This window comes from Aphidius gifuensis, linkage group LG2 (genome assembly GCF_014905175.1).
Source record: "Aphidius gifuensis isolate YNYX2018 linkage group LG2, ASM1490517v1, whole genome shotgun sequence".
NCBI classification, from domain to species: domain Eukaryota; kingdom Metazoa; phylum Arthropoda; class Insecta; order Hymenoptera; family Braconidae; genus Aphidius; species Aphidius gifuensis.
Window position 1 is genome coordinate 5,233,196 of NC_057789.1, and position 18,821 is coordinate 5,252,016.

The 18,821-nt window shown below is 23.8% G+C and overlaps 6 protein-coding genes across 7 annotated transcripts; 5 read left to right on the forward strand and 1 right to left on the reverse strand.

Annotated features, from left to right (window-relative positions):
- The first annotated feature begins 15 nt into the window (after positions 1-15).
- LOC122848576 (1,5-anhydro-D-fructose reductase-like) lies at positions 16-1,767 on the forward strand. Its single transcript, XM_044146745.1, has 7 exons — positions 16-214; positions 432-599; positions 665-781; positions 865-1,056; positions 1,147-1,344; positions 1,424-1,572; positions 1,647-1,767. Exons 1-7 carry the CDS (start codon positions 137-139, stop codon positions 1,687-1,689), a joined length of 945 nt encoding a protein of 314 aa, XP_044002680.1. The 5' UTR covers positions 16-136; the 3' UTR covers positions 1,690-1,767.
- A 1,775-nt stretch (positions 1,768-3,542) lies between these two features.
- On the forward strand, positions 3,543-5,256 carry LOC122848574 (aldo-keto reductase family 1 member B1-like). Its single transcript, XM_044146744.1, has 5 exons — positions 3,543-3,799; positions 3,929-4,408; positions 4,491-4,697; positions 4,774-4,922; positions 5,004-5,256. The coding sequence occupies exons 1-5, from the start codon at positions 3,725-3,727 to the stop codon at positions 5,044-5,046; spliced, it is 954 nt and encodes a 317-aa protein (XP_044002679.1). The 5' UTR covers positions 3,543-3,724; the 3' UTR covers positions 5,047-5,256.
- A 128-nt stretch (positions 5,257-5,384) lies between these two features.
- LOC122848578 (aldo-keto reductase family 1 member B1-like) lies at positions 5,385-7,117 on the forward strand. 2 transcript variants are annotated; one of them, XM_044146747.1, is made up of 5 exons: positions 5,385-5,597; positions 5,685-6,356; positions 6,474-6,622; positions 6,705-6,763; positions 6,841-7,117. In XM_044146747.1, exons 1-4 carry the CDS (start codon positions 5,520-5,522, stop codon positions 6,745-6,747), a joined length of 942 nt encoding a protein of 313 aa, XP_044002682.1. In that variant the 5' UTR covers positions 5,385-5,519; the 3' UTR covers positions 6,748-6,763; positions 6,841-7,117. The 2 variants fall into 2 exon arrangements, with proteins under 2 accessions (XP_044002682.1, XP_044002684.1); XM_044146749.1 differs by having other exon boundaries at positions 5,388-5,597; positions 6,705-6,789; positions 6,895-7,117.
- LOC122848577 lies at positions 6,849-8,196 on the reverse strand. Its single transcript, XM_044146746.1, has 3 exons — positions 7,606-8,196; positions 7,145-7,513; positions 6,849-7,049 (listed from the first exon to the last, which is right to left on the reverse strand). Exons 1-3 carry the CDS (start codon positions 7,963-7,965, stop codon positions 6,849-6,851), a joined length of 930 nt encoding a protein of 309 aa, XP_044002681.1. The 5' UTR covers positions 7,966-8,196.
- Positions 8,197-8,690: 494 nt separating this feature from the next.
- On the forward strand, positions 8,691-15,617 carry LOC122849408. Its single transcript, XM_044148105.1, has 21 exons — positions 8,691-9,121; positions 9,219-9,416; positions 9,513-9,707; positions 9,999-10,068; positions 10,144-10,270; positions 10,333-10,411; positions 10,500-10,612; positions 10,674-10,911; positions 11,004-11,143; positions 11,222-11,429; positions 12,315-12,494; positions 12,561-12,758; positions 12,824-13,018; positions 13,092-13,161; positions 13,244-13,370; positions 13,494-13,575; positions 13,664-13,791; positions 13,861-14,098; positions 14,168-14,313; positions 14,403-14,592; positions 15,541-15,617. Exons 1-21 carry the CDS (start codon positions 8,947-8,949, stop codon positions 15,615-15,617), a joined length of 3,174 nt encoding a protein of 1,057 aa, XP_044004040.1. The 5' UTR covers positions 8,691-8,946.
- Positions 15,618-16,287: 670 nt separating this feature from the next.
- Positions 16,288-18,763, forward strand: LOC122849409 (cytochrome P450 4C1-like). Its single transcript, XM_044148106.1, has 11 exons — positions 16,288-16,351; positions 16,418-16,615; positions 16,694-16,801; positions 16,976-17,045; positions 17,162-17,288; positions 17,379-17,460; positions 17,549-17,661; positions 17,746-17,983; positions 18,053-18,198; positions 18,288-18,390; positions 18,726-18,763. Exons 1-11 carry the CDS (start codon positions 16,288-16,290, stop codon positions 18,761-18,763), a joined length of 1,287 nt encoding a protein of 428 aa, XP_044004041.1.
- The last annotated feature ends 58 nt before the right edge of the window (positions 18,764-18,821 follow it).

Below are 18,821 nucleotides of genomic sequence, written 5' to 3' on the forward strand. Positions count from 1 at the left end.
TCAACACAAGTTAATAAGTGTGCGAGACTGCCAAGTGTGTGACTGTGTGCAACAGTGTAAATTGACGGTTGAGTGTGACAGGATCAACAGATTTTTTCTCTCAATATTTACATATTTTTTATAAAATAAAGTCATTATGGCAGTGTCAAAAATACCACAAGTCAAATTTTGGAATGGAAAAACAATGCCAGCCCTTGGTTTAGGAACATATTTGGTATTTATTAATTAATTAATTCATTTTGTTATTTAATCTCGAGATTTGGCAAGCGTTTTTCTCTCTCTCTTTTTCTTCTTTCTCTTTTTTTTTATTTCATTTATTTTTATTTTTATTTTTTTAAGGCATTATTGCCAACGTAATAGTATTAAAAAATCTGTCAGTAGCGCCAAATTCAAATGTACGCATAAATGATTTATTTAATTTTTATTTTTAGTCTACAGCTGGTGATGTTGAAAGAGCTGTTAAATATGCTATTAACATTGGATATCGTCATATTGATACAGCATTTTTTTATGATAATGAAAAAGAAATTGGAAATGCAGTTAAAGAAAAAATAAATGATGGAACTGTTAAACGTGAAGATCTTTTTATCACAACAAAGGTATATTATAAATTGATAAATAAATTTTTTACTATTAAAATATATATTTTTAAAAATAATTACAGCTATGGAACAATACCCATGCAGCTGATAAAGTTGTACCAATGTGTAAAAAATCATTGAGTAATCTTGGACTTGATTATGTTGATTTATATCTTGTTCATTGGCCATTTGGATTTAAGGTAAATTATAAATATAAATATAATGAATAATGCTAAATTATATTATTAATTTAATAATTAAAATTTAAAATTATGATGTTTAGGAAGGTGAAGAATTAATGCCAATGAATGGAGATAAAATTGAATATTCAGATGTTGATTATACCGAGACATGGAAAGGTATGGAAGAATGTGTCAATCAAGGATTAGCAAAAAGTATTGGAGTCAGTAATTTTAATTCTGAACAAATAAAACGTGTACTTGATATGGCTAAAATTAAACCAGCAAACAATCAGGTACATTCATCAAATTAATAAATAACTTGAAGAACAAATAAAGCTAAAATTAAATACAATAATAATTGTTGATGAAATTGTTGATTCTAGATTGAATGTAGTGTTAATTTAAATCAAAAAAAGTTGATTGATTTTTGCAAAAGTCATGATATTACAGTGACTGGTTATGCACCACTTGGAAGACCAGGTAATCAACGTGGAATTCCAAACTCTCTGGACAATCCAGTTGTTTTAAATATTGCAAAAAAATATAATAAAACACCAGCACAAATTGCCTGTCGATATGTGGTAAATTAATCATTAATATAAATAATTATTACATTTAAAAATTGATATAATTATATTATCATTTTAATATTTATCACAGTATGAACAAGGAGCTGTACCAATTCCAAAATCAATTACTGAATCACGTATCAAAGAAAACATGGAATTCTTTGATTTTACATTGACACCTGATGAAATGGCAGCTATTGAATCAATTGGTACTGGAGCAAGAACAGCTGGCTTTCCTCAGTGAGTATTCATTATTATTATTTAATGAAAAAAAAAAATAATATTTTAATGATTATTATTTATTTCAATTTTAGAATAAGTGATCACAAATATTTTCCATTTGGTATTCCTTTTTAAATAAAAAGAAAGAAGAAGAAAAAATTGTTGAAAAATAATAATTTTGATAAATAAATAGATATAATTTTGGAAAATTAATTCATTTGTGTAGTTTATTTAATATATTGATATGATTGATAAATTTTATCATCATCGAGATAGTTCCATTACTTGTTATCGAAATTTCAATTGTTTTTTTTTTTTTATATAAATAAAATACTGATGACATCAGCACTTTTAATTATTGATCTTTGATAAAATAACATTTTTTTTTTTGCAATCAATATAAAATTCGACACGTTGTTTATAGCTTATGAATTATGACTATGTTTATTTAATAATATTTTCACCTTGTGAGTCATAAAAAATGAACAAAAAAAAATCGATAAATAACATTAATAATTGAAACAATTAATATACCAGATACGTATATATAAAGTCAGAGTTGAAAAATAAAATAATATTAAAATTTAAAAAATTTCATTTCATTTTTAGTAAGTTACAAAAATAAAAATTTATTTAATAAATTGGCAATTGTATATTCCGGGGAATTTATGAGTGGTTCAATCTCATATTTGTTTTATTTTTTTTAATTTTTTTTTCCCATCATTCATTCAATTAAAAACCCTTCGGTCGATTGAGAACAATCTTTGTGTCTAGCTCCGGATGGAAATTTTAATATACTGTATCATTCATAAATTTTTTTTATAAAAATATAATATGAGTGCACTTAAGAAAAGGATGATAATGAGGGATAAAAAAGTATCATAAATAAAGATAAACATTTTTTTTTTTCAATTAAAAAAAGTCACAATGACTAATGAATTTTTAAAAGTATATATATGCAATACCAGTTGTTTTTTAAGACAAAAAAAACTGATTATTAATTGACATCAACAATTGCTTTCTTAGTTAATTAAATAAAATGACCTTCAAAATAATAACTTTATCTTTACTGAATTTATTTATTTTATCAATAAATATGTTATCAAATTGACTTTATTTTTTTATACAAAAAAAAAGTTCAATATATATTTTTAAATTCACAATTATATTATTCAATTGATAGAAAAATAAATAAATAATTTATATAAAATTAATTCTAACTCAAGTAAATAACAACTTACTTTACAAAATATTCGAGAATTTTCAAGGTGAAAATATTACATAGTAAATTTAATATTTCTTTTAATAATATTAAATATATTTATAAAATAATAAAATTATGAAATATATATTTGCTGATAATAAAATTAACATGATAATAAAATTATCAACAAATATATAATGATAAATTAATGATAATCATAATAATTTAAGTGTATATGAAAAAAAATCTTGTGGAGCATATGAATTAACAAGATGAAGATGATGAAGATGAAATTAACAAGAGGGATGTATAGAAATTAAATGAATAGGTCCCTTCCGTCTGTATTATTTGTATGATAACATTCTGGAACATTCTGGAATGTTAGTATGTTACATGTTATAAGCCCCTTGACAAAACCCGACTTTTATCATCTAGACAATCTAAAATTTTCCATGGAGATTTAAGAATCATTCTCACTGACGACAATCAGTTTGCCTCCAGCTCAAACCAGAGAGGGGAATTTACAAATTGCATATAATTTTTTTTTTTATTTTAAATTTGTATATGTATTGTGTGTGTGTTATAATTTCATTTATGCAATCAATTCCAAGTATTTAGATTTTTCATTTCACTCTTAAACACATATTGGCCTATCATTTTGTCTCTTTATAAATTGCCATTAGATTCATATCAATCTACACATACATAAATAAATTGACGCATGCGTATTTCTATGGTTTATTTATTGAAAAAGAAAAAAAAAAATAAATAAATAAATATGAGATGAGATGAGATGGGGGAATTGCTTATATAAAGCCTAGCCGAAAAATTCCAGCATCATTCAATATTTTGTTGAACACAAGGCTTTTTTGTTGTAATTTTCAACTGTTACATAACCCTGAATTGTGTATTAATAATATTTATTATTTTTTTCTTAAAATTAAATATTAATAATTATTAATAATAATGTCATTAAATGTACCAAATATTAAATTTTACAATGGACGTGAAATTCCAGCATTTGGACTTGGAACCTGGAAGGTATGTTTCATTTGTTGTAAATAATTTAATAAATAAATTTAGTTGTTTGTTTAATTGTTATTTTAAAAGTAAATAATATTAATTTTGCCAAGTCATACTCAGTTACATGTATTTAAATATTTATTTTAGTCAAAACCTGGTGAAGTAACTCAAGCTGTCAAAGATGCCATTGATTTGGGATATCGTCATATTGATTGTGCTCATGTTTATGGAAATGAAAAAGAAGTTGGTGCTGCATTATCAGCTAAAATTAAAGAAGGTGTTGTTAAACGTGAAGATTTATTTATAACAAGTAAATTATGGAATACTTATCATAAAAAAGAACTTGTTGAACATGCTATTAAACAAACACTAAATAATCTTGGTCTTGATTATTTAAATTTGTATTTGATTCATTGGCCAATGCCATACAAATCTGGTGATGAGTTATTTCCAGTTGATGCTAATGGTAAACCAAATATCATTGATATTGATTATTTAGAAACATGGGAAGGTATGGAAGGTGTTTTGGAAAAAGGCCTTACCAAAGATATTGGTGTCAGTAATTTTAATTCTCAACAAATTGAAAGATTAATTAAAAATTGCAAAGTCAAACCAGTTGTCAATCAAGTTAGTATTAATTAATTAATTATTATTTTATTATTTCATTTATAAAATAGCTAATACATTTTATTTGTTTTATGTTATCTAGATTGAAATTCATCCATATTTGACACAAAAAAAATTAACAAGTTTTTGTAAATCAAAAGATATTGTCATCACTGCTTACAGTCCACTTGGTTCACCAGACAGGCCATGGGCAAAACCAGATGATCCAAAGCTACTTGATGAACCAAGACTCGTTGATATCAGTAAAAAATATAATAAAACACCAGCACAAGTACTAATTCGTTATCAGGTATGTTGTTTATAAAATAATATTTTTATTATCTTTATAAATTAATTAATTAATAATATTTTTATTTTTATTTAAGTTGGATCAAGGCCATGTTGTAATACCAAAATCAGTTACAAAATCAAGAATCCAACAAAATAGTCAAGTATTTGATTTTAAATTATCCAAGGAGGATATTGAATACATTGACAGTTTTGATTGTGGTGGCAGAATTTGTCCAATGTCTGAGTAAGAAATTCCTTTTCCATTATTTTTATAATTATTTTTCATTTATCAATTAAATAATTATTAAAAATTATTTTCTTTCAGCTGTAAACCAAGTCCATATTGGCCCTTCCACATTCCATTTTAATCAAGAAAAATTATTGAAATAACATCACCAATATTACTTCCAAATTTGTCAGTTATTATAAGAAAAAAAAAATCAAGTAATAATAAAAAAAAATGATATTATCGGTCTTGAAAATAAATTAAAAAATGTTTGTCATATTTTATAATAAACTTTATATATCATAAAATAGAATTGTTTTTTTTTTTTCTTGTTATTATGATTCTTATTATTATGATTCGTATTATTATGATAAAATGATGTTTGTCTGTTTATTATTAGCAGAGTAATAATAATTTAAAAAATTGATAAGAAGCTAAAGAAGGCCATCAGAATGATAATAAATTTTTAAAATGTAAACTTTCATTGCGAATCAATACCTACTGTCTTACGTGTTCCTAACAATAGCTCAACTGACTGTATCACACTGTGGTCAGTCTGTATTTGACAGTCGTTAACTTGACAACTATTTACTTGTAAAAATAAAAAATATAATAATGAGTTGCAGTAGAATGGCAAAAGTGAAATTTAACAATGGAAATTATTGTCCAATGCTTGGATTGGGAACGTGGCAAGTATGATGATTAAATATAATTTGATAAATTGTTTTTTTTTTTAAATATTTTTTGTTTGAAATTTAATTAATTTAAAAACAAATTTAGTCTGCTCCAGGTAGTGTTGGTGAAGCAGTAAAAAAAGCAATTGATATTGGCTATCGTCATATTGATTGTTCACCAATTTACGAAAATGAAAAAGAAATTGGTCAAGCATTAAAATCAAAAATTGATGATGAAACTGTTACGCGTGAAGATTTATTTATAACAAGTAAATTATGGAATACAAATCATCATCCTGATAAAGTTGAAGCTGCATTAACAAATACATTAAATGATCTTTGTGTTGATTATTTGGATTTATATTTGATTCATTGGCCATTGGGTTTTGCTGAAGGCTATACAGATGAAGGAAATTTTATTGAGAGTGATGATGATTATGTTGATACTTGGAAAGCCATGGAAGATATGCTTGAAAAAGGATTAGTTAAAAATATTGGATTGAGTAATTTTAATTCAAAACAAATTGAAAGATTATTAAGACATTCAACTGTAACACCAGTCGTTAACCAAGTTGAGTGTCATCCATATTTAACACAAATTAAATTATCAGATTTTTGTCAATCAAAAGAAATTGTATTGACAGCATATAGCCCACTTGGTTCACCAGATCGTCCATGGGCAAAACCTGAGGATGCACAGTTAATCAATGATGAAAGATTAAGATCAATTGCTGATAATTATGACAAAACTACTGCTCAAGTTGTTCTTCGTTATCAGGTATTATATTTTAATCTTATGAAATATATATTTGGTTTTTTTTTAATTTTTGTTATCTTGGTTCAAGTGATAAATATGAAACTTGTGATTAATGATTCTTGGAATTTTTATCATCAGATCGACCGGGGACATATCGTCATACCAAAAACAGTATCAGAAAGTCGAATGATAGAAAATTTTGATATTATGAATTTTAAATTAAGCCAAGATGATATTGAGCTCATTAATTCATTTGATTGTAATGGAAGAATTTGTGCCCTTGAAATGTTTGTATATAAATTAATTATTTAATTTAATATTAATAACAATTTAATTATATTTTTCGTTTTTTTTTTTTTCATGTTTTAGGTGTAGTGGATTCAAGTACTATCCTTTTAATATTGAATATTAAAATGGCAACATGAAAAGTAATGAAAAAGTTAACTCTTAAATGGTAAGATAAAAAAATAAAAAAATACTTTCCAATTTTAAATGAATTTTTTAGGGGTTTAATTATTGATCAGAAGAGTTAACAGTTGTTGTTGTTGACATTTCACAGTCACAGCAATCACAAAATTCTTCGCTACTTGTATCGTCATCATCGTCACTCAATGTTGTATCTTCTAAATTAAAACTCTCAGTACTACCACAGTGACACAGTTTTTTTGATACTACACAGGGATTTTTTTTTGGTGCTTTTACTCTTTCAATTTTCTGTATTATTAAATAATAAATTTCACATTAATAAAGCAGTATAAAATATACACCTAAATAATAACAAATAATATTTAAATATTTAATTAACTAACATGTTTGTTTCTTCGTTTTTGTAATTTTTTATTTTTCAATTTACGAGGTCTAGGACAAGAATCATCTTTTTCAGTTGTCATAAATTTATTTAATTGAATTTTCATACTATTTTCACGAGCTTCAAGCATATTTATACAATTTTTTAAACGTAACTCTTGCTCAACAAGTCCCCTTAATTTACCCAAACAAACAAGATCCTCAGCAACAACTGAACTAAGATCTGGAAATGCTTTTGATTTTCTATCATGTTTTAACATTTTTTTTTCATAAATTTTAAGTTTTTCATCAAGCTCATTATTAATTGCTTCCAATGATTCTAATTCAATTTCTGATTCTTCAAGTTTAATTTCAATATCAAGTACTTGTTTCTATAAATTTTATAATTAATTAGTAAATTATTGTTTATTTTTTTTATACTTACTTATTATATTATAATTATGTAAAATGAAATCATACCCACATGTAAGACCTCAATTTCTTCATCAATTTTTTTTAACTCTAATTTTTTTTTTTCTAATAATTTATCTGTTGGAGTTGGATGAGGATATGGTGTTAATTCATCAACTAAATTTTTTATTACATCTAAAAATAATTGTTTATTTTTCTTAGGTACTGATGACAAATTTTTATATGCAGTTATTGCTATTGCTTGTTCAAGTGATGTTATATTTTGTGTTAAATTATGACGTGTTTGGATCAATTCGCATTCACGTTTACTCATTTCGTTCAGTGTTTCTCTCAGGTTTGATTGTAAATAATCATTTTTATCACTTGATCGCAATTTTTCTTTACAACAATTACTCATAACCGATTCACCCATTTTTTTTTATTTTTTTTTAAATTTATTTATAACCTTCTTGACACTTGAAAATTTTATTAATTTTTTTTTTACCACTAATTTAAAATTATCTGTAATTTAATTATTTTATCGTCACATCAAAATCATGGTTTGATAATTTTTTTTTTCTTTTTTTATTCATAAATATTGCTACGGAAAATTTAACATTATTTTTTTTTTCACACGTTGAACAACTGAAATTGCAATCTCATCATTATGTCATAATTGACATAAAAAAAAAAAAAAAAAAATGAATAATCAAGGAATGCCTTGAAAATGTTATAAGTATATATGAGATCATTTATTTTTTTTTTATATAACTCGCAACAAGAAAAGAATAGAATTTTTAAAATAATACTATTGAGTTTTAATTTAATCGTATTTTTTTTATTTCTCTGATAATTTATATATCAATTATTTGATAACGTCACGACACGTGTGATTTTAAAATTGATTTAATGATAATAAAGGTAGTCAACAAATCTAGCAACTATCTTTTTAATATTTTTCAATATTTTTTCTATTAAATATTTAAAGAAATTGTCAAACTAAAATAACTACAAATTAAATTTGATTAAAAATTTTGTTATTTTTATCAATTTAAATTTTCTTTCACGAAAATTTCAATTACTTTATTATATTTTAACGAAAATTATTAAAAAATAATAACAATTCATTTTTTTTTTTTATTAATTATCCACTAGTTTAGCAAGTTTTTTTTTTTTTTACGATAATATTTTTTCCAAGAAGTGATTTGTGATTTTTAATTTACTTGACTTGGAGTTTGGAACAAAATGAATCAGCGTGAATGATGATAGTGAGTAAGAGACATATAACAATTGACATTTATAAAAAGGGGGATACAACGTAAAACAGATAGCACTTGCGAAGGTGAACAAGTTAATCCCAGGAAAATTTTAGTATCCACATGACAAGTACACTGCCAAGTATTGTGCACTTATCATGGACTTGACTACATTAATATTATCTGTTATAACAACATTTATTTTAATAAAAATAATACATTTATTTTATAATAATTATTTGTTGTTTAAAAAAATTAATAAAATTCCATCACCCAAAACTAAAATACCACTTATTGGCTGGACATTTGAAGTTGTCAGTGTAAAAGTAGAAGGTAAAAATTATTGTTAATTAATTAATAATATGCTAAATTAATTTAAACAAATTAAATTTTAATTTTATTGTTATATTTTTTAATTTTTATGGTATAGAACGTAATAAATGGTTTCATAATATATCACGTCAATTTGAAGATGGATTATTTTATACGTGGCTTGGAAGTTTTTCAGTTCACCTGAATAAACCTCAACATGCTGAAATTATACTACGTCATACAAAGCAAATTAATAAATCTTTTTTTTATAAATTTCTTGAACCATGGCTGGGATTTGGTTTATTAAATTCAACAGGTTTGAATAAATTATTTATTAAATTGTGTATTTTATTTTTTATTTTAAACTTTTGATATTGTTCATGTAAATAATGTATTTTAATTTTTTATTCAGGTCAAAAATGGGCTCATGATAGAAAATTAATAACTCCAGCATTTCATTTTGGTATTTTGGAAGAATTTTCAGAAATAATGGTTGAAAAAGCAGCTATTTTAAATGAAAAATTAAAGGCTAAAGTCAAGTTAAATGGTGATGATTATTTTGATGTGTTTGATATGATTGGAAAATGTGCACTTGATATTATATATGGTAAGATTATTTACTAAATTTTTTATATAAAAAAAATGTAGGCTAAAATTTATAGTACATTTTTTTTTTAAATTATAATAAAAAATATATTAAATGATTATTAAACTCACAGTTGATGATGGTAACTGTAGACTAGTCTCGTCAGCTTGTCCTATTGAAATTTATTTCATCTGATACAATTTTATAATAGAGAAAAAAATTAATTAACTTGAACTTGATAGTTGTTTTTGTTGTTTGTCATTTTTGCTTTTCAAATTATATATAATTTTTTATTTTTTTTTTAAATAATAGAAACTGCTTTGGGAATGAATGTACACGCTCAAGATGACGTTGAAAATGAATACATCAAAGCTGTTCATACGTAAGTATAAATAAATTAATAAATTTTTTTCGTATCTTGAATTAGCATTTTCTAATGATTTTTAATTGATTACAGAATATCTACAAACGCAGTTGCACGAGCAATGCGATTATGGTTAAAATCAGATTTTATTTTTTACAAAACATCAAGAGGCAAGGCCTTCAAAGAAGCTGTTGAAATAGCACATGATAAATGCAACAAGGTATAAAATATTATATAAACAAATATTAAATAATATTCATTAATAATTTTATTTATCATTAGGTAATCATACACAAACAACAAGAACGAAAATTAAAATGTAATCAAGATAATTCAAGTCTCGATGTAGCTAATGATATAGGTAAATTAAAATCATTATTAACTTAAAGCTAAATATAATTAAATACAAAAGACAATAACAAAAATATATTCATCTATTATTTAATAAGGAAAAAAAAAAAGAAGAGCTTTTTTGGATTCTTTGCTTGAGGCAAGTGAAAAAAGTGAAAGACCTTTGACCATGGATGAAATACGAGAACAAGTCAATACATTTATGTTTGCGGTAATTAATAATTTAAATAATTAATTTAATTTTTATTTATATAATATTGTTATATGTTTAGGGACATGATACAACTTCAGCATTAATTAGTTGGACACTTTTTTGTCTTGGAAATGACGATGAAATACAAAAAAATGTTCATGAAGAAATTGATGATGTCTTTGGTGATTCTGAAGAATTAACAAATACAAAAGACTTGGCAGAGTTAAAATATCTTGATAGAGTAATAAAAGAAGTACTCCGACTTTATCCAAGTGCACCAACAATAAGCAGAAAATTAACTGAAGATTTACAATTTGGTAATACTCATTGATCATCGATTTTTTTAAATCAATCTTTTGTCAATAATGTCTCAATAATATTAATTTTATTTTTTAAATTATATATGTAGGTAAATATACTGTTCCTGCTGGTTGTAATTTAAATTTGCATATTTATCAACTACATCTGGATCCTGACATATGGCCAAATCCAAAAAAATTTGATCCAGATCGATTTTTAGATTCAAACAAACGACATCCATATGCCTACGTAATTATGCTAAATAGATTTTTTTTTTTCTCATTCCAATTGAATTAATCTTGATTGTTTCTTTTTTTTTTTTTAAAGGTACCATTCTCAGCTGGACCAAGAAATTGTATTGGGCAAAAATACGCTCAACTTGAGGCTAAAATGGTTTTAACTGAAATACTCAGAAAATGGAAAGTTAAAAGTCGAGATACTCATGAAACAATGAAATCATATACTGCTGTTATTTTAAGACCTTGTGAGGGTTTATATTTAAAATTTGAAGATAGAAAAAAAAACAAAGTTACTTAATACGAATATACAATCGAGGATAATTTTCATTATATTTACTATTTATCTATGTATTAAAATTAACAATTTATAAGTGAAGTGAAATTTTGTCAGACAACAATTATTTTTTTGTGTTATCATATACGACAAGCAACTTTGTAATACTAAAGAACAAATTATCTATAATTTATGCATGAATTCATTTGGTGACAATAAATCGCATATAATATATTTTAAATAATTTAATATATGGTTTATTGACCAATTAAAATAAATGAAAACTCATATCACATGTTATTCACATGATTGTATATTACCCAATAAAAAAATAGAACAAGAAAATATGATTAAATGCGATTTTACTATTTAAAAAAAAAAGCAACGTTTTCAAAAAATATATATGTACAACCTTTGAACTTTTGTAACATTTTTTTCGATGAAAATCATAAGCTAATGCGACTTAGTATAACTTTGTTAAATAGTTGTCTTTAATGAATGAATTTTTTTTTTTTTTTACATTGGCTTTAAGATAACATTTTCCAATAAAAAAATTAAATAAATAATTTATAAACTGAAATATTGCTCTTGAATGAATGAAAAAAAAAAAATAAAAAAAAAAAAACATTTAAAAAATAAATTTTTACATTATTAGTATGTATGAAAAATTATATTTTCGTAAAAAAAAAAAATACTTTTCTATGTTAAAAATAATAGGAAAAAAAAATCAGGTAGTGGAAGTTCTTTTGCGACACTGCATCAAGCCAGCAAATTTATATACATTGTATGTGATAAGAAATTATTTTTTCGATGAGTTAAGTAATTAGATGAGAAGGGGAATGACTATAAATAATTGTGAATTATTCCATGTCAATTCAGTCTAGAGATTGACAACTATTTTAAATAATCATGGACTTGACTGTATTATTATTGATATCAATTTTATTAATATTGATTATTTTCAAAATTTTAAAATATAGCATTGAATATGTTATTTGGTATAAAAAGGTATCGAAAATCCCAATGCCCCGTACAAAGTTTCCAATAATTGGATGGGCTTTAGAAGTACGAAAACGTAAAATTGAAGGTAATTAGAAAAGATATAAATATACTAATTAAATCACCATAATATTATTTTTTTTTAATTCAATAGAAATTGACAAATGGCTCCATGAAGTATCGAAAGATTTTGAAGATGGCATATTTAGAACGTGGCTTGGAATAACATCAGTTCATGTTAATAAACAAGAATATGCTGAAATTATTCTTCGTGATACAAAACAAATAACAAAATCAAATCTTTATAAATATTTTGAGCCATGGTTTGGATTTGGTCTTGTTAATTCATCAGGTAACGATTGAAGAGAAGTCAAATTAAATACAATAAAAATAAATATTTATGTAACATTTTTACAGGTACAAAATGGGCTCATGATAGAAAATTAATAACACCAGCATTTCATTTTAGTATTTTAGAAGAATTTGCTGAAGTTATGGTAGAAAAAGCAGCAATATTAAACAAAAGGCTAGAAGATAAAATAAAATCAAATGGCAATGATTATTTTGATACATTTGAAATAATTGGAAAATGTGCACTTGATATTATTTACGGTGAGTGTTATCAGTAAATAAATTATTATTATTATCTATTATCTTTTAAATATTTTAATTTTAAAAATAATAGAAACTGCTTTGGGAATGAATATTCATGCACAAGATGACATTGAAGGTGATTATATTCAAGCAGCCCGAACGTAATTATATTTTTAAATTAAATTTATTAAATTAAAAATTCAACAACAATAATAAATCAATGCAAAATATTTAATATTTCAGATTAACAGATAGTATAACTGCACGAATATTTCGTCCATGGTTGAAATTTGATTTCATTTATTATCGAACAGCAAGAGGTAAAAATTTTCAAAGAGCAGTTGATATTGCCCATGATAAATGTAATCGAGTAAGAAACAATAATAATAATAATAATAATAATAATAATAATAATAATAATAATAATAATAATAATGTATTCTAATTAAATAATTTGTACTAATTGTATTATTTTCTTTTATGTCACGTGTAGGTGATTGAGTACAAGAAAAAAGAACGAGAGCGCAAATCTAAAATGAATAATTTTAATTTAGATACAATTGATGATATAACAGGTAATTTAATAAACTCAATTTGTTTATTTTCATTATATTAAGTATATTTTGTTTTACTGATTGATTAAATAAACATTTAATTTAAAAGGAAAAAAAAAAAGAAGAGCTTTTTTGGATCTTTTGCTTGAGGCAAGTGAGAATAATGAAAGACCTTTGACCATGGATGAAATTCGAGAACAAGTCAATACATTTATGTCTGCTGTAAATATAAATAAATAAATAAAAAATTCTAATGATCATTATTATCAAATGAAAAATAAATTTAGCTACGCATTTTTAATTTAGGGACACGATACAACATCGGCTTTAATTAATTGGTTTTTATTTTGTGTTGGTAATGAAGTTGATGTACAAAATAAACTTCATGAAGAATTAGATGAAGTTTTTGGTGATACAAATGAATTGGTAACAACAAAAGATGTATCAAAAATGAAATATCTTGATAGAGTTATTAAAGAAGTACTTCGACTTTATCCAAGTGTCACAAGAGTTGGAAGATATATTACTGAAGACATGCAATTTGGTAATTAAATATATGAAATTATTATTTTTATAATCTTTTATTAATTTAATTATGTTATTTAATATATAGGTAAATATACTGTTCCTGCCGGTTGTAATTTGACTCTTCACATCAATCAAATTCACATGGACCCTAACATATGGCCAAATCCAACTAAATTTGATCCAGACCGATTTTTACCAGAAAATTCAATAAACAGAAATCCATATGCCTATGTAATTGTTTTTATTTTTTTTTCTTTTTAATTTATTAATTATTATTTTCATATAAGGTAAATTTATTTAATTTAAAAAATTTTCTATAGATTCCATTTTCTGCTGGACCAAGAAATTGTATCGGTCAAAAATATGCACAACTTGAGGTGAAAATAGTCCTTGCTGAAATTTTACGAAGATGGAAAGTTACAAGTCGAGATAGCCATGAATGCCTCAAAACATACTCTGCCATAATATTTAGACCACTTGATGGATTATATTTAAAATTTGAAGAAAGACAAAAATAAAAATTATCAATCACAATAACTTTATTTTTTTATTTTTTAGAAAAAAATTATATCTATAAAAAATATTGATAACAAAAAAATTGATCATTACGTTTTGAACAAAAATGCATATGGAAAAATAAAAAAAAATTCATTACATTATGTTGCATGAATAAATTCATAATTATAAAATTTTAAATGAACCATGAAATAGCTAATAATGAATATTTAAAAAATTAAAATAACATTACTCCACTATAGATTACATTCGCAGCTAGTCCAAGAAATTGAATTGGGCTAAAATACGCTCAACTTGAGGCTAGAATCGTTTTAACGAAAAGATAGAAAAAAAAAGAAAGTTACTTAATTCGATTAAGGCGTTATTAGATTTTAATATATTTTTTTTTTTTTCTTAATATTACTATTTATCTTTATATTATTATTATTATTAACAATTTATTAGTTAAGTAGCATTTTGTCAAGCAACAATGATTTTTTTGTGTTATCATATACGACAAGCAACTTTGTAGAAATAAAAAAAAAATCATCTACAATGCATTTATGCATAAATTCATTTAGTGACAATTAATCGCCTATATAATATATATTTTAAATAATTTAATATAATTCAAGTTTTTACTGGTTTCTTGACCAATTATATAATAAATGAAAATTCATATCACATTTTATTCACGTGATTGTATATTATTAAATCAAAAAATAGAACAAGAAAATATGATTAAATGCTATTTTACTATTTAAAGAATAAGGAATTATATGCAACGTTTTCAAGAACATATATGTATAACCTTTGGACTGTTGTAACTTAAATAAAAATAAAATAAAAAAAAAGTTGACATTTTTTTTTCAATGAAAATCATAAGCAAATGCGACTAGTATAACTTTGTTTCACGGTTTTCTTTTATCAATGGAATGTTTTTTTTTTTACATTGACTTTTAGATAACATTTCGTTGTTGAGTAATTTAAGTGTTCTTGAATCTTCAGCAACATCACCATCAGAAGGAAAAATTTTTTAATTTTTATTTAACCATATATGAACAAAGCATTTTTTTTTATACTATATATTCTTTTAAAATTCTTGATGTTTAAATACAACTTGACCTGATAAAATTCTTTATAGATTTTTTCATAAGAAATGCTGCATTTCAAATGCATCATACCTAGATTGTAAAAGAATACAAACTCTTTAATCGATAATAATAAAATATTTCTGTTTTATTTAAAGAAAAATTTATTATGTAAAAAAATTAATATTTTTTAAAATTTATAAATTACAATATTGCACGTGAATAAATGGAGAAAAAAAAAAAAACATTTCGAAATAATATAAATAAATTTTTAATTAATTAATATATGTATAAGAAATTTTATTTTTCTTTGTGAAAAATAGAATGAAAAAAATAATAATTAGTGTGCTAGCTCTTTTGTGTATGCGATAAGAAATTATTTTTTTGATGAGTTAAATAACAAGACGAGAAGGGGAATGACTATAAATAATTGTGAATTATTTCATGGCAATTCAGTCTAAAGATTGACAAGTATTTTGAATAATACTTATCAATAATAATAATTATGGACTTGACTGTATTACTATTGCTATCAATTTTATTAATATTGATTAGTTTTAAAATTTTAAAATATGGCATTGAATATATTATTTGGTATAAAAAGGTATCGAAAATACCAATGCCACGTACACAGTTCCCAATAATTGGATTCGCTTTTGAAGTGCAAAAACGAAAAATTGAAGGTAATTTAAAAAAATATAAATTTACTAATTAAATTATTATAATACCATTTTTATTTAATTCAATAGAAATTGATAAATGGCTCCATGAAGTATCGAAAAATTTTGAAGATGGAATATTTAGAACTTGGCTTGGAATGACAACAATTCATGTTAATAAACAAGAATATGCTGAAATTATTCTTCGTGATACAAAACAAATAACGAAAGCACATATTTATAGATATTTTGAGCCTTGGTTTGGACTTGGTCTTGTTAATTCATCAGGTAATTTTTAAAGATAACATTAAAAACTAATCATATTTATATACAATAAAAATAAATGATTATGTAACATTTTTACAGGCATAAAATGGGCTCATGATAGGAAACTAATAACACCATCATTTCATTTCGGTATTTTAGAAGAATTTGCTGAAGTTATGGTAGAAAAGGCAACAATATTAAACAAAAAATTAGAGGCCAAAATAAAATCAAATGACAATGATTATTTTGATACATTTGAAATAATTGGAAAATGTGCACTTGACATTATTTATGGTATGTGTAATCAATAAACAAAATAAACAGTATTTTATATGATTGTAAAATTTATAAATATATATTTTTTTATTTTGAAAATAATAGAAACTGCTTTGGGGATGAATATTCATGCACAAGATGACATTGAAAGTGATTATATTCAAGCAGCCCGAACGTAATTATATTTTTAAATAAATTAATAATTATAAATTAAATTAAAAGTATATTTTAAATTTATAATTAAAAATTGAACAACAATACTTAATAGATGCAAAATATTTAATATTTCAGATTGACCGATAGTATAACTGCACGAATATTTCGTCCATGGTTGAAATTTGATTTTATTTATTATCTAACAGCAAGAGGTAAAAATTTTCAAAAAGCAGTTGACATTGCCCATGATAAATGTAATCGAGTAAGAAATAATAATAATAATAACAATACAAATGTATTTTAATTAAATAATTTGTACTAATGGTATTATTTTTTTATGTCACGTGTATAGGTGATTGAGTACAAGAAAAAAGAACGAGAGCGTAAATCTAAAATGAATCATTTGAATTTAGATACAACTGATGATATAACAGGTAATTTAATAAACTCAATTTGTTTATTTTCATTATATCAAGTATATTTTGTTTTACTGATTGATTAAATAAACATTTAATTTAAAAGGAAAAAAAAAAAGAAGAGCTTTTTTGGATCTTTTGTTTGAGGCAAGTGAAAATAATGAAAGACCTTTGACCATGGATGAAATTCGAGATCATGTCAATACATTCATGTCTGCTGTAAATATAAATATATAAATAAAAAAATTTCATTATCATTATTATCAAATGAAAAATAAATTTAATTAAATAAATTTAATTCAGGGACATGATACAACATCAGCATTGATAAGTTGGACTTTATTTTGTATTGGTAATGAGATCGATGTACAAAATAAACTTCATAAAGAATTGGATGAAGTTTTGGGTGATAGAAATGAAGTAGTAACAACAAAAGATGTATCAAAAATGAAATATCTTCATAGAGTTATTAAAGAAGTACTTCGACTTTATCCAAGTGTAACGAGAGTTGCAAGATATATTACTGAAGACATGCAATTTGGTAATTCAATATATGAAATTATAATTTTTATAATTTTTCATTAATTTATTTATGTTATTTAATATATAGGTAAATATACTGTTCCTGCTGGTTGTAATTTGACTCTTCACATCAATCAAATTCACATGGACCCTAACTTATGGCCAAATCCAACTAAATTTGATCCAGACCGATTTTTACCAGAAAATTCAATAAACAGAAATCCATATGCCTATGTAATTGTTTTTATTTTTTTTTCTTTTTAATTTATTAATTATTATTTTCATGAAAGGTAAATTTATTTAATTTAAAAAATTTTCTATAGATTCCATTTTCTGCTGGACCAAGAAATTGTATTGGGCAAAAATACGCTCAACTTGAGGCTAAAATGGTTCTAACTGAAATACTCAGAAAATGGAAAGTTACAAGTCGAGATAGCCATGAATGCCTCAAAACATACTCTGCTATAATATTTAGACCACTTGATGGATTATATTTTAAATTTGAAGAAAGACAAAAATAAAAATTATCAATCACAATAACTTTATTTTTTTATTTTTTAGAAAAAAATTATATCTATAAAAAATATTGATAACAAAAAAATGGATTGTTATTTTTCGAGAAAAAAAAAAAAAAATCATTACATGATGCATAAATAAATTCATAATTATACAATTCCAAGTGAACCATGAAATAGCCAATGATGAATATTTAAAAAATTAAAATTGTTCAATTTTATTTTGTACCTGTATGCACATCAAAGGGTTTGCACCTTTAACGTACAATTCAAATTTATGTTAATCAACTGAATATTGATCACTTTAAAAAACGAAAATAAAAAAATAAATAGACCCATATA

What these genes read in the sequence shown, in the direction of transcription:
- LOC122848576 (XM_044146745.1), top strand. Translation starts at nt 137, where the DNA reads ATGGCAGTGTCAAAAATACCACAAGTCAAATTTTGGAATGGAAAAACA. An exon ending in ATCTTTTTATCACAACAAAG is followed by an intron (nt 600 to 664) that starts GTATATTATAAA and finishes AAATAATTACAG; the next exon opens with CTATGGAACAATACCCATGC. An exon ending in AGAACAGCTGGCTTTCCTCA is followed by an intron (nt 1,573 to 1,646) that starts GTGAGTATTCAT and finishes TTTCAATTTTAG; the next exon opens with AATAAGTGATCACAAATATT.
- LOC122848574 (XM_044146744.1), top strand. Translation starts at nt 3,725, where the DNA reads ATGTCATTAAATGTACCAAATATTAAATTTTACAATGGACGTGAAATT. An exon ending in TCAAACCAGTTGTCAATCAA is followed by an intron (nt 4,409 to 4,490) that starts GTTAGTATTAAT and finishes TATGTTATCTAG; the next exon opens with ATTGAAATTCATCCATATTT. An exon ending in AGAATTTGTCCAATGTCTGA is followed by an intron (nt 4,923 to 5,003) that starts GTAAGAAATTCC and finishes ATTTTCTTTCAG; the next exon opens with CTGTAAACCAAGTCCATATT.
- LOC122848578 (XM_044146747.1), top strand. Translation starts at nt 5,520, where the DNA reads ATGAGTTGCAGTAGAATGGCAAAAGTGAAATTTAACAATGGAAATTAT. An exon ending in TTGGATTGGGAACGTGGCAA is followed by an intron (nt 5,598 to 5,684) that starts GTATGATGATTA and finishes AAACAAATTTAG; the next exon opens with TCTGCTCCAGGTAGTGTTGG. An exon ending in AAGTTGTTCTTCGTTATCAG is followed by an intron (nt 6,357 to 6,473) that starts GTATTATATTTT and finishes TTTTATCATCAG; the next exon opens with ATCGACCGGGGACATATCGT.
- LOC122848577 (XM_044146746.1), bottom strand. Translation starts at nt 7,965, where the DNA reads ATGGGTGAATCGGTTATGAGTAATTGTTGTAAAGAAAAATTGCGATCA. An exon ending in AAGAAATTGAGGTCTTACAT is followed by an intron (nt 7,514 to 7,605) that starts GTGGGTATGATT and finishes TAAAATTTATAG; the next exon opens with AAACAAGTACTTGATATTGA. An exon ending in AAAAACGAAGAAACAAACAT is followed by an intron (nt 7,050 to 7,144) that starts GTTAGTTAATTA and finishes TTAATAATACAG; the next exon opens with AAAATTGAAAGAGTAAAAGC.
- LOC122849408 (XM_044148105.1), top strand. Translation starts at nt 8,947, where the DNA reads ATGGACTTGACTACATTAATATTATCTGTTATAACAACATTTATTTTA. An exon ending in TGGTTTATTAAATTCAACAG is followed by an intron (nt 9,417 to 9,512) that starts GTTTGAATAAAT and finishes TTTTTTATTCAG; the next exon opens with GTCAAAAATGGGCTCATGAT. An exon ending in CACATGATAAATGCAACAAG is followed by an intron (nt 10,271 to 10,332) that starts GTATAAAATATT and finishes ATTTATCATTAG; the next exon opens with GTAATCATACACAAACAACA.
- LOC122849409 (XM_044148106.1), top strand. Translation starts at nt 16,288, where the DNA reads ATGCCACGTACACAGTTCCCAATAATTGGATTCGCTTTTGAAGTGCAA. An exon ending in TGGTCTTGTTAATTCATCAG is followed by an intron (nt 16,616 to 16,693) that starts GTAATTTTTAAA and finishes ACATTTTTACAG; the next exon opens with GCATAAAATGGGCTCATGAT. An exon ending in TCAATACATTCATGTCTGCT is followed by an intron (nt 17,662 to 17,745) that starts GTAAATATAAAT and finishes AATTTAATTCAG; the next exon opens with GGACATGATACAACATCAGC.